Source organism: Canis lupus, chromosome 18 (genome assembly GCF_003254725.2).
Source record: "Canis lupus dingo isolate Sandy chromosome 18, ASM325472v2, whole genome shotgun sequence".
Lineage (NCBI taxonomy): Eukaryota > Metazoa > Chordata > Mammalia > Carnivora > Canidae > Canis > Canis lupus.
This window is the reverse complement of record NC_064260.1, coordinates 22,256,673-22,269,664: the sequence shown is the minus strand read 5'-3', so window position 1 is coordinate 22,269,664 and position 12,992 is coordinate 22,256,673. Positions and strand designations below refer to the sequence as shown.

The 12,992-nt window shown below is 34.2% G+C and overlaps 1 protein-coding gene across 5 annotated transcripts in view; it reads left to right on the top strand.

Moving 5' to 3' along the window:
- PCLO (piccolo presynaptic cytomatrix protein) overlaps window positions 1-12,992 on the top strand; it is a 390,134-nt gene that overhangs the window by 249,321 nt on the left and 127,821 nt on the right. For all 5 annotated transcript variants that reach the window (XM_049096822.1, XM_049096821.1, XM_049096819.1 and 2 more), the window contains exon 9: window positions 2,834-2,924. In XM_049096822.1, the coding sequence (XP_048952779.1) occupies window positions 2,834-2,924 (91 nt within the window). The remainder of the gene's footprint in view (window positions 1-2,833; window positions 2,925-12,992) is intronic.

Here is a 12,992-nt window from a genome sequence, read left to right as displayed (position 1 = left end):
GCTCCATCCACCCCATTTCTATACAGTGCCTAGCACAGTACTTGGAACACAAGAAGGATACTCTCACCCCTGCATCTGGTATGCATGGTGTTTAGGAGAGGGAAGAGGATGAATGTCCATATTAATAAAAGGTATCATAACACAAATGTTACAGTTTCATAAGTATGAAGGCTCAATTATTCATGAAACTATTTATAAGTAGAGAAAAAGAATTCTTTTGCTGAGAGGCATAGAGTTGATAGTTCTTTCAGTGCAGAATCACTGAAAAACAATGGTATCAGAGACCAGACTGGGGGAAAGGTGTGGACACTGCTTGACATCAGTCCTGCCCTTGTTCCTATTCATTTCAGAAGCAGCAGCTGAAACCCCATCTGCTGGAGAACTCTGAACATTCACCTGCAGTGCTTAGGAAAAAGCTAAGATCCAACTAGTTGATAGATGGAAGAGAAGATACCAGTGCTTTCTACAGATTTTTGGTCACTTTGATCATAATTAGGGCTGTTTAATATTTTTGATTTTTTTTTAATATTTTTGATTAAGTGAGTTCATGATGCTAGCTATAGACAGTCTGAAGCTACAGGAGATTCTATGAGATGTTCTGAAAGCAACATTTTATGGAAATGAAGATGCTAACATCCTTTCTGTTAACATCATCATAGATGCAAATTAGAAAGTGATAATCACTAGCTGATAAAACTCTGATGAAAAAATTGGGGAAATCTTACAACCTTCCTAAACTGTGCAACAAATGCACTTGAGTTTACATCAAATTGGAAAGACTACTGTTAGGTGAAAATGTATTTTCTTACTTTATTGCTGACCAAGTGGAAAAAAGTGACTTTTTAAGATTGTTATCAAATAAAACATGAAATTAAAGATATTTAAAATAAAATGAAATAATACCAATTTTAATTAGTTTTCTACAGTACCAAAGCAAAGTTTAGTTGTGTCTAAGAGTTGTAGTATTTTCAAATACATGTGGTTTAATTTTCAGTAAATTTAAAATCTTGAAAAGCAGATTAGGAGAGGAGGAATAAAAGTGGAAGAAGGAAAATAGAAGGAGAAAATATGAAGGGAGAGAAAGTAAGAAAGGCAGAAAAGAGAAATTAAGAGGGAAGAAGAAAGGAGACAGAGGTAGAGAGACCTGGAGATGGAGGAAACAAGACAGAGAAAATAAAGGGAAAATGTGTAGTCTCCTTGCCATGAATATAAATAAAAAAGATTTTCAGTGGCGTACAAAGTTATAGTGGTTCAAATTATCTAGATGAACTGATTGTACTGACCATAATTTATTCACAATCTTGCAAACAGCAGTTTATTTTTACTTTGAAGAATTCAGATAATATATCTGGACTCAACAGGATTCTGCTGCTGTTCTTTGGGAGAGTGTTTTCTGAATAAGCTTATTCTTTCCTGAAGAGAAGAAAAGCTACGAGCTATAATTTAAGCTTGAATTTTTAATTCACATTTTGCTTTCAATATGTAGAATTCTAAGAGTTTTATAGGTGGATTTACACATTAAAACCACGTGAGTACTCAAGGAATCTTTCTTCATAAAAATCAACATTTCTTGGGTTCCAACTTCTATTTAATATTTTGGCTTAGTATTCTCATATGCTTCTTAAACATATTTTGAAATAGGTAGTATTGCATGTCTCTTTACTAAGCTTTATTTTGGTTGTAATTTCAGCCAAATTTTTTAAGATGATAGACTATATCATACTAATAAAATCCTCTTAATATGGATACGAAATATTTCACTATTTTTATTTTCTATTACTTCACAAATCTCTTTTGAAATCAAAATTCTAGGGCAGCCCAGGTGGCTCAGCAGTTTAGTGCTGCCTTCAGCCCGGGGTGTGATCCTGGAGATCTGGGATTGAGTCCCACGTCGGGCTCCCTGCATGGAGCCTGCTTCTCCCTCTGCCTGTGTCTCTGCCTCTCTCTCTCCCTCTCTCTGTCTCTGTCTCTCATGAATAAATAAAATCTTTTAAAAAAATTAAAAGCAAAATTCTATAAAATACAAAACACAAATATATTGAATTTCTTTTGTTTCAGAAATCCAGGGGAAACCGAGACAATGGAATCTATAGTATTCTCATATTCAAGTCTCAATAATGAGAATTGGAATCACAGGCTTGCAACAATAGCTTTCAGGGTTGATGATTCTACCCGAAGGGATATCAACAGTAAATGAGAAATAACTCCATCAGTAACACATCTTTGAATAAAAGGAGGGCCTCAGAATTAGAATGAGCAAAGGCTTTATTTATGTAGAACTAGCCTCAGCATCCAGTGTACATGGAAACTTCTAGTAGATATGCACAGCAGAAACACAACTCCACAGTAAAATGAAAGCAACACAAATATAAAGCAGTCCTATTAAAGTGATAAAGATGTGTAGTATGAGGATTTTTTTCTGTCTTTTCTTCTCTAGCACCACTTCATTGCAGAAAATTAAAAATACCTTTCCACATCTAGGCTATCCAGAGCAAAATCAGACACTCGCACATTTTCACATACATTGTCTACCCATGTCATCTCTGTATTACTATAGAAATGCACTTCCTTTAGAACCTGTTGAGTGTGCTTATCGATTTCCCAAACACAGAAATTCAGTTTGCAAGAAAATTGCTTATATATTTGAAGTTCATGAACTAAGAAATCAATAATATTATATAGCATTAGGCACTTAAATTGTACCAAAAAAAAACTTAAATTATGATCATTTGAGAATCTGGTAATATTATTGATTGAATCAATGTATTTAAAAAACATGTCTAATTCTGTATATTGCACTCTGATTGTTCACGTTATCACATGTATATCTTAGATTATACAGATGAACGGGAAGACTATGCACTACATCTTTCCTCATGCAAGGATAAAAATGACAAGAGACTCTAAGGATCACACAGTTTCAGGTAAAGGAAATCAAATAATCTACTTTTTATTTTAATGTCAAATTGGGATACGTATTTGGATTTCAGTTTAGATGACTTATCAAATTTTTAAAAATACTATGTCAAAATTGTTTTGGAGAATTTCAAAAAATAAGCAGGCTATACATTTGAACATCAAAGATTATAAGAGCATGGTCACTAACATGACAAATTACTAAGTGGTATACATTTAGACCATTTTTTCCTTAATTGCATGTTAAAAACATACATGGCATTGTAATATTCCATAATTATTGCTCTACTAAGCAATTTGGTCACTGGGTTTAGAACTATAAAACAGTCTTACACAGGAAATGGAGATCTCTGGTTCTTCTAAGGAATAAATCCCTCTCTACCTTGTCAATTTGAACATTATCAGTTATGCTGAGTTTTTGTTTACTTGTTTGTGTTCTTATGTGAACCAAAGCTTATGACAAATTCCTAAAGCTTTTGATTTTGAAATAATTTTAGATTCCTGGAAAATTCTGGGCTCCCAGAAAACAGTATGGTCCGTTCCTCTGCCCATCTTTTACTTAGTTTCCCTATGTTAACATCTATCTAATAACAATAAGATGATCAAAACCAGGAAGTTAACATTAATTACTATGGTACTATTAAAACATCAACAAGCCTTGGGGTGCCTTACTGACTCAGACAGTAGAGCATGCAACTCTTGATCTTGGGGTGGTCAGTTCGAGCCCCACATTGGGTGTAGAGATTTCTTAAAAATTAAATCTTTAAAACATACAGTATACAAGCCTTATCTAGATTTTGAGTTTTCCCACTTACCCACTAAATTCTCTTTTTTTTTTTTTCCTGGTCCAAGATCCAATCTAGATCATATTGTATTTAGTTGTCATCCCTCCTTCATCTCCAGTCTGATAGTTTTGCAATCTTTGTGTTTTGTGACCTTGATGCTTTTGAAAGATAATGGAATTTTATATTATAAATTTAAATTTTCTGTTTAGATCTTTGAGACCAAATATAAATTCTGTCAAAATTAATGACTTTTTGAAACAATGAATATTACCTGTATATTACCTGTATATACTCAAGTATATTCCTTATGTTTATAGACACTGTGCATCAACAGAAAATATTCATAAATATATGTTTTATTTAACATGGTATTTGTTCTGGAGGGTTTTTTTTTTTTTTCGTTTAAGGACTGATATAACGAAGGACAAAAATAGGTATTTTTCAGTATACTTTTTACTGTTCCTTGCATATTTTAGACCATGGAGCATGCAGATGTGCAACAGGTTTTGCTTTGAACTACTCTCCTCACTTTATTTTCATAGAGAATGAATCGATTAGGAGTCTAATGTTGTTTTCCTTTTAAGATTGGGTAATTTTTCTCCTACCAGAGACAAATAATTTAAACTTTCATAGTTTTATTGCATGCACACTGTATTTTAAGCACTGATGGAAATTCCAGGGGTGAATCTTAAAATCCATGGGCTCTATGGATTGGAATAATTACTATGGAATAACTCTATGGAATAATTACTTCTACAAACTAGTTCAGTTCTCTCCAGCTCATAAAGCAAAACAGCATAGTACTTTCTAGCAATGCCCAAATCCTTTTTCAGTGCAAACAACAGAAACCTTACTAAATCATCAGAACTTTCTATCAATATATCTGTCTTCTGTTATTACTTTTATACTGTGTTAATCATCCCCTCAGCCTTCTTGTCTTTTGTAACTCATTATTTTAATTTTCCTTTTGTTCAGAATTAGGGAAGAAAAGGTTTAAAATATAAAAAGGGCAGAAATAAGAGCTATTGATATCTTGTTACAAGTATTCTACCCTGAAAACTAAGTTTAATTTCCTCTGTCTATAGATTTTAGGAAATGAAAAACAAGAGTCACTGTTTTGAACAATATGTTTACTAGTAGTGTACTATATCATCTCTATGCATGCCCTTTTCTTTTGATATTTACCTAATATAAAAATATAAAAATATTTTCCTCGTTGTATTTGCCTGCATGGATTACTACTGAATATATTTTCCATGCATTCTTCTGTGATCTCATCATGATCAGCATGATCTCATCGTAAATTAAATGTTTTGAAACAATTCATGTTGTTTTCAGATAAGTGTTTATTACCTCAAAGGGATTTAAATACATGTATATGCAAGGCTAGAGCCACAAATTACATCTTTGGCAAACAATGTCTAGCTTAAAGCTAGTGGTAGGCAAACCCTGGCACAGAACATTTGTGCTCCTGGCTGATATCTCAGTGTTTGTCACTCAACCAAAAGCCTTTTTTGCTTGACTGAACATTTGGTGATATTAAGAATTTAACTGTTGTTTTTTGGTTAGGATTACCATTTTGATGTTAATGTTTTTAATAAAAATTAAGGGTAGGTTCTTTTAGAGATACATACTAAAATATTTACAGATGAAATAATGTCTTGTCTGGGCTCTCTTTCAAAATTAGTTGTGTGGAGAACGGCTAAGGAATAGATGGAAAAAATTGACCTTGACTTGATAATGATTGGAACTGGAAGGTTGACCACACTGGGTTTTATTATAGAGTTGTATTACTTTTTTATATGTATGACATTTTCCATAATAAAAAGTTTAAGTTCCTGTTTGTTGTTCATATTTAGAGAAAATGAGCAGTGGCCAGTAGCTTCATCCTTAGTGAAAAAGCTATCTAACCAGAAATTTAAATACCTTTGTAATCAAGATGAGGATGTAAACAAGGAAGGAGTGAAGAATAAAATGTAGTATATCTGCCTTCCCAAAGAGAAGGTCCAAATGGTCTTTTTCATTTTGGTACCCACTGCAAGTAGAAATACCGTGTAACTTTTATGATAGCTTCATAAACCATTCTAGGGGTGCCTTGATGGCTCAGTTTAAGTGTCTACCTTCCACTGCCTTCCGTGATCCCATGGTCCTCAGCAGGGAGCCCTCTCTGCCCTTACCCCACTCGTGCCTTCTCTCTCTCGCTCTCAAATAAATACAGTCTTTTTTTAAAAAAATTAAAAAAATAAACCATTCTTACAGGATGTACTATTAAAATATTTTATAAGATTTAGGGATCCCTGGGTGGCTCAGCGGTTTGGCGCCTGCCTTTGGCCCAGGGCGCAATCCTGGAGTCCCGGGATCGAGTCCGCGTCGGGCTCCTGGCATGGAGCCTGCTTCTCCTTCCTCCTGTGTCTCTGCCCCTCTCTCTCTCTCTCTCTCTCTCTCTCTCATAAATAAATAAATAAATAAATACTCTTTTTTTAAAAAAAGATTTATATGAAACAAGTATACCTCACAAAAAAAGAAAAATATTTTTATATTTTGGAATCAAAAATAACTTCAAAATAGAAACACAGGAAAAGAAACTGCGTGTGTGCGTGTGTGTTTGTTAATTGTTTGTCCCGTGTGTTACCCAAAGTTCAAGCAGGAGACCCTCATGGTTTCCAAAATCCTTCCAGGGGGTGCAAAGACAAAACAATTTTCATAGAAAATGGTAAGATAGCATTTGCCTTTGCCGTCCTCATTTTCTGGTAAATATGCAGTAGAATTTTTCAGGATGCATGATGTGTAACATCACAACAGGTCGTATACAGAGCAGATAAGGGAATTTAGCTGTACTCCATTTAGCTCAATATTAAGTGGATTTGCAATAATGTAAAACAATACTACCCATCTGATAAGTGTTTTGTTTTTAAAATAGTCATTTTTTATTTAAAATATAATTATTTTAACGTGGAATTAATTTATTTTGAATTCATTAATAAATATTTTAAATTCTTTAATTTGTAATACAGAAAATCTACAGACCTATAATCCATATGAACAAAACCTCTTTGAAATCCTTAGTAATATTAAAAAGTATAAATGACTCATTAAAACCGAAATGTTTGAGAACCATTACTCTAAGGATGTTCATAAAGAATGTTAAAAAAATATAAGTAAGCTTTATCCTCCTATAAAAAACTTATACAATATAAAATGTATTTTGGAACTCCTTTTATAACTCATATTGGATGAATTTTTTTAAAGATTTTATTTATTTATTCATTAGAGGCACAGAGAGAGAGACAGAGACATAGGCATAGGGAGAAGGAGGCTCCTCACTGGGAGCCCAGTGTGGGACTCAATCCCGGGACCCCGGGACCACGCCCTGAGCCAAAGGCAGATGCTCAACCACTGAGCCACCTGGGCATCCCTGGATGAATTTTTAATTGTTTATTTCTTAATATTTATCTACTGAATACCCTTGGTGGATTTATATTGTGTTGATTGCTAGGATAATAGAATGAACACAACACGTACCCTTATCTACAATTTACTCATAATTTTGATAGTAAAATCTGAAATGTAAGTAATTATTACAATAGAATTTTAGGAACAACTGAGATAAAGTAAGGAATTTATAAAACATCAATGTTCATACCTTTACATGGGTATGCACAAGTGTGTACACACGTATACTTATACACCATTATTATTTTTGTGATGTTCACAAAGAGAAATACATGATATAATCTTTTAAGCAGTTCGTAATTTTTAGAAAATAGATCCTTTGACTACTAACTGCAGACTTCAAAGATAGAGCTATAGGTGCTCATCAACAGCTGTACAATGATCTTGAAAGTATTTATTCAACCAAATAGAAGGCAACAAAGTTGAGAGAATCGGTAGTGAATTTTAGCAGAAAGACCTGAGTTGGACTTCAACTCTATTGCTCATTTAAATTTTTAGAATAAATTTGCTTATCTGTAAAATAAGACCAGCTCTATGTATCTCGCATAATTGCAAATGAGCCTAGCACAAAATCCTGTGCTTACTCTACACTCAACAAATGTTATTTCCTCTTCTCTTAGGGAGAAATTATCAGAAAAAAAAGAGGATAAAATGTAATGTTCAAGAAATGAGTCTGTTTCTTTTTTATTTAAAACCATCTTATGGCTCCAGAAACACAGCTGTTTCAAACAAGCCAAAGAAATTCTTCTGATTTCAAAAAGATACTTGCTTATGTATATTTCCATAATGGACTGGCTACATCTGCAAGACTAGAAAGACTAATTAGCAAGTGTAATAGGGAAGAACATTAAATATGTTTAGGTTCAAAAAACAGCAGTGTCTTCCATGGAAATAGTGGCTCATTTTCTATTCTTCATTAGACCACCATCTTTATGAGCTTTTAGAAATAGGAGACAAATGTAACCAATCTCATTGGCTCTGAGGTGGTTGCAATACCAAATATGGGTAGCTCTTTTTTTTTTTGTTATTATTTAAACTGCTTTAATAACGTATAATTCACATATCATAAAAGTACACATTGTAAGTGTACAAATCAATTACTTTTAGTAAATGTATGGAGTTGTGTGACTGTCACCACATCAACACAGAGATGTTTTAGAGCATTTCAGCCATTACAAAAAGTTCCCTTTGAGCCTGCTGGCAATGTCGACTTTCCACACTGCTCTCCCAGCCACAGGTGAGAGATTTACTTCCTGCCTCTAAGTTTGCTTTTACTGGGCATTTCATATAAATTGAAACATTCAGTGTACAGTTTTGGTGTCCAACGCCTTCACTTACCAATATTTTTGAAGTTTATTTTGTCACATGTATCAGTAGACTGCTGTGATTTTTATTGTTAAGTAGTAGTCCATTATTTGGATATTCTACATTTTTTTATATTGGATTTTTCCCAGTTTTAAAATATTTGCATATAAGTTTGAGTTTAGATATATGATATTTTTAATGGTTTCCTAGAAGTGGAATTGTTGGGTTCAATGGTAAGTTTCTTTTTAGCTACTTAAGAAACTTAGAAATAGTTTTCCAAAATGAGTGTACCGTATTACATTCTTGCCAGCAATGTCTGATGGCTCCACTTTCTCCATGTTATTGCCAACACTTGCTAATGTCTACCTTTGGGGGTGGATGAACTCGTTTTAACTTGGATTTTCCTAATAACATGGTAATGAGCATATTTTCAGGTGGCTGTAAACATTACATGTCTTGGGTGAAATGTCTGTTCAAATACTTTGCTATTTATTTATTTGGGTTGTTTGTCTTCTTACTGAGTTGTAAGAATTTTTAAATGTTTTGGATATAAGTCCTTAGTAAGGAGTGTGGGTGGTGGGTGCCTGGGTGGCTCAGGTCCTGGGACTGAGCACCACATGGAGCTCAGCAGGGAGCCTGCTTCTCCCTTTCCCCCACCCCTATCACTCTCTCTCTCAAATAAATAAAAAATTTCTTTTTTTTTTAAGTCCTTTAAAGGTATATGACCTGAATATATTTTCTTCTAGTCTATGTCTTGTATTTTTCTTAACAGTTTATTTTAAAGGAAAAGTTTTACATTTTAATGGAATTCAATTTATCAACACTTTTCTTTATGAAGCAGGCTGCTCTTGATAGATATTAAGAACTGTCCCAAGGTCACAAAGATTTTCTCTTATTTTTTATACCAGAAGCATTATACATGTAGGTTTATGACCTATTTTGTGTGGGTTTTGTATATATTATAAAGCAGAAGTCCATGGTCATTTTTTTTTAAGCACAAATGGATATCAATTTATGCAAACACCTTAAAAATAATCCCCCGTTGAATTGCTGTGGCACATTGTCAGAAACCAATCTGTCATTAATAGGATTTATTTCTGGATTTTCAGTTTTGTTCTCTTTGAGTATGTGCCTGTTATTTCACCAATACTACACTGTCTTGTTTACAGTTAATTTATATTAAATTCTGGAATCTGGTAGTATAAGTCTTCCTTTTGAAAATCATTTCAGCTATTGTGGATCCTTTTAATTTCCATGTTTTAGTATCAGTCTGCTGGGATTATGACAGAAGTTGCATTGAAATTGTAGAGCAATTTGGAGGGAATTGCTGTTTTAACAATACTGAACCATCCCATCCATGAACATGTAATATTTCTTCATTTACTTAGATCTTCTCTAATATTTTACAGTAAAGTTTTATGGTTTTCAGTGTATATGACTAGCATTTATTTTGTTAAGTATCTCCCAAATTATTTTATTCTTTTTTGTTGCCATTATAAATGGAGTTGTTTTCAGTTTGAACTATTCATTGCAATTTTATAGAAATACAATTGATTTTTATATATCGATCTTTTAGTTTATAATCTTTTTTTAAAGATTTATTTATTTATCTATTCATGATAGATATATATATACATAGAGAGAGAGGCAGAGACACAGGAGGAGGGAGAAGCAGGCTTCATGCCAGGAGCCTGACGCGGGACTCGATCCCGGGACTCCAGGATCGCACCCTGGGCCAAAGGCAGGCGCCAAACCGCTGAGCCACCCAGGGATCCATTAGCTTATAATCTTGCTAATATTTTTATTCTATTAGGTTTTTTATGGAATCCTTAAGATTATCTAAGGATGCAAATTCACGTCATCTGCAAATAAAGATAGTTTTACTTCTTTCATACCAATTAGGAAAATTTAATTTTCTTTTCCTTATTACACTTGCTACAATATGTTGTACAATGTTGGACTGAGTAATGAGAGCAGACATCCTTGTTTTACTCCTAAAGAATGTTGGCGACTAATTGTAATGAGAATGTGGGGCTCTGTCCCTACCATAGAATTCCTTCCTCCCCTCCCCTTCTTTAATACTCACTGGAAGGGATTTTTTAGCATAACATTTTTAAAAGCTGAGGAGAAATGTTTCAGAACAGCTTTCAGAAGCCAACAACAGTTAATTAAACTTACCTTTAATTTTTCAAATAAAATTGGATTTCAGAGATGAGTTATGAGAGAAAATTGTACTGTCACCAAGAGACAATGTGTGTTCCATCCTAACTACTGGATTGAACAGGTCCTACCAAGTGAGCCTTGACACAGAAATTTCTCCCTCTCATTCAGGATGATTTTTTTCACTTTCATTCTCATTGAAGAGTGCAGTTATATACAATACAATGTCTTGTTGTAGGAGTGCAATTACATATGATACAACTTCTCACTGTAAGCCTTTCAAATTATTTTTAGGGATAAACTAAATATAAACCTATAGACTTAGGAGCGCCCAGGTGGCTCAGTCAGTTAAGCGGCAAACTTTTGATTTCAGCTCAGGTCATGATCTCAGGGTCCTGGGATCCTGCCCCATGTAGGGCTCTGCACTCAATGGGGAGTCTGCTTGAGATTCTCTCTCTCCATCTCCCTCTCCCTCTGCCCCATCTCCACTCACATGTGGGTGCACGTGCATGCTTTCTCTCGCTCAAATAAATAAATCTTAAAAAAACAACCTATAAAATGCAAGTCCTATTGAATCTCTTCTAAAACTCACAGCTTCTTCCTGGTAAATGTTAATCAAAGCTTGCATTCATTTTCTCAGTAACAAAGAAAGTATTGATTGTCAAAGCCAGTTCCACGTAAACATCATCATTTCTCCTGATGTCTGTCAGGTTGAATATTGCTTGCATAATTCTGTTCCTGCTAAGGAAGTGCTTTCCTTCTAACCGGAGGTTGGTTAGCCCATTTTTCTATGTACTCTTCATTAAATTAAATTAAAGGAATTAATGCTTGGTTTTGTGAGAAGAGGGTAAAGACATTCAAGATATTTAACATGTAGGAGAAGAGGATAGAGGGTAATGTTAACGTGAGATTTAAGGATGTAAATAATGTATGTGAATTGGCCATGGGTAAATGGACAATAAGAAATGAGATTCAATTAAAGGAGTAAGGGTTTATATTGATCTCCCAGAATATTTTCTTGACACTTAAAGTAAGGGGCAAAAGTATATGGAAAGAACAAGGATGTAGGAGTCATGAAAAACAAATGGACTCAAATCTTCACTTCTTTACATGCTGGACAACATAGAGAAGTTTCTAAATTTTCTTAGTCTCAGGTTCTTTGTCCTGAAATTATATGAATAATACATAATGTAAGAAGTTGTAGAAATATTTTTTTAAGATTTTTAAACTTATTTATTTATTCATGAGAGACAGAGAGAGAGAGAGGCAGAGACACAGGAGAAGAAGCAGGCTCCATGCAGGGAGCCTGATGTGGGACTTGATCCTAGGTCTTCAGGATCATGCCCTGGGCCAAAGGTGGTGCTAAACCGCTGAGCCACTGGGCTGCCCTGTAGAAATATTTTTTAATGTAAAAAAAGTATAAGACTTTTATAAGAAGAAACTCTTGAAGTGTTACTAGGAGACCAGCTAGGAGATGCGTTGCTAGCCATTTATTTGGAACAAGAGTGTGGGTTTCACTCTAGCTTTGCCATTTTATTAGGTGTTGCCTTGAGCACTTAACTTCCACAAAGCCTCATTTCCGTCATGTATAAATAGAGAGGGCTTTTTTTTCTTTTTATTTTAACATCCAAAGAGGTAATGTAATTTTTAAGGCATTTTCTAAGAATAGAATAGAATAGAATAGAATAGAATAGAATAGAATAGAATAGAATATATTATTTTAATACCCTTATCACTGATACATTAGCCCTACAGGGAAAAATGGGTGTTGTAGTATTTATCTGTTCAGCATTCATGCAATTATGTATGGAGTGTTGCCTAGATGCTGTATGCTTGCTACATGTAATTATACCCGAATCCCTGCATTGCAGAAATGATACACAGAGCTCTTCCTCTGTTTTCGTGGGAGAAAAGATGATTTTTTTTTTTTTGTGGCCTATCTTCCCTTTCTTTCATTCCTACCCTCTGTTGCTGCTCAGTCAATGCGGTAACTACTATAAATACAAATATGTTCCACAAATTTTGCTACCAAATAGTGTGTGTGTGTGTGTGTGTGTGTGTGTGTGTGTGTGTGTGTATATATATATATATATATATTGCACAGAAAACTCAGGATACAACTTTTATCTTTGTATTAATTTTCTATTGGTAATGTAACAAATTACCACAAAATTTGATGGCTTAAAACAGCATTGATTGAATATCTTACAGTTTTCTTGGGTCAAGAATCTAAGGCATAGTTTAACTGGGATCTCTGGTCAGGATCTCCCAGTGCTGCAGCCTATATGTTGGCTGGGCTGCGCTCTGTTCTGGACCTTGGGAATATCCTTCCAGGCTCCCATGATTATTGGCAGAATCCGTTTCCTCCCATTA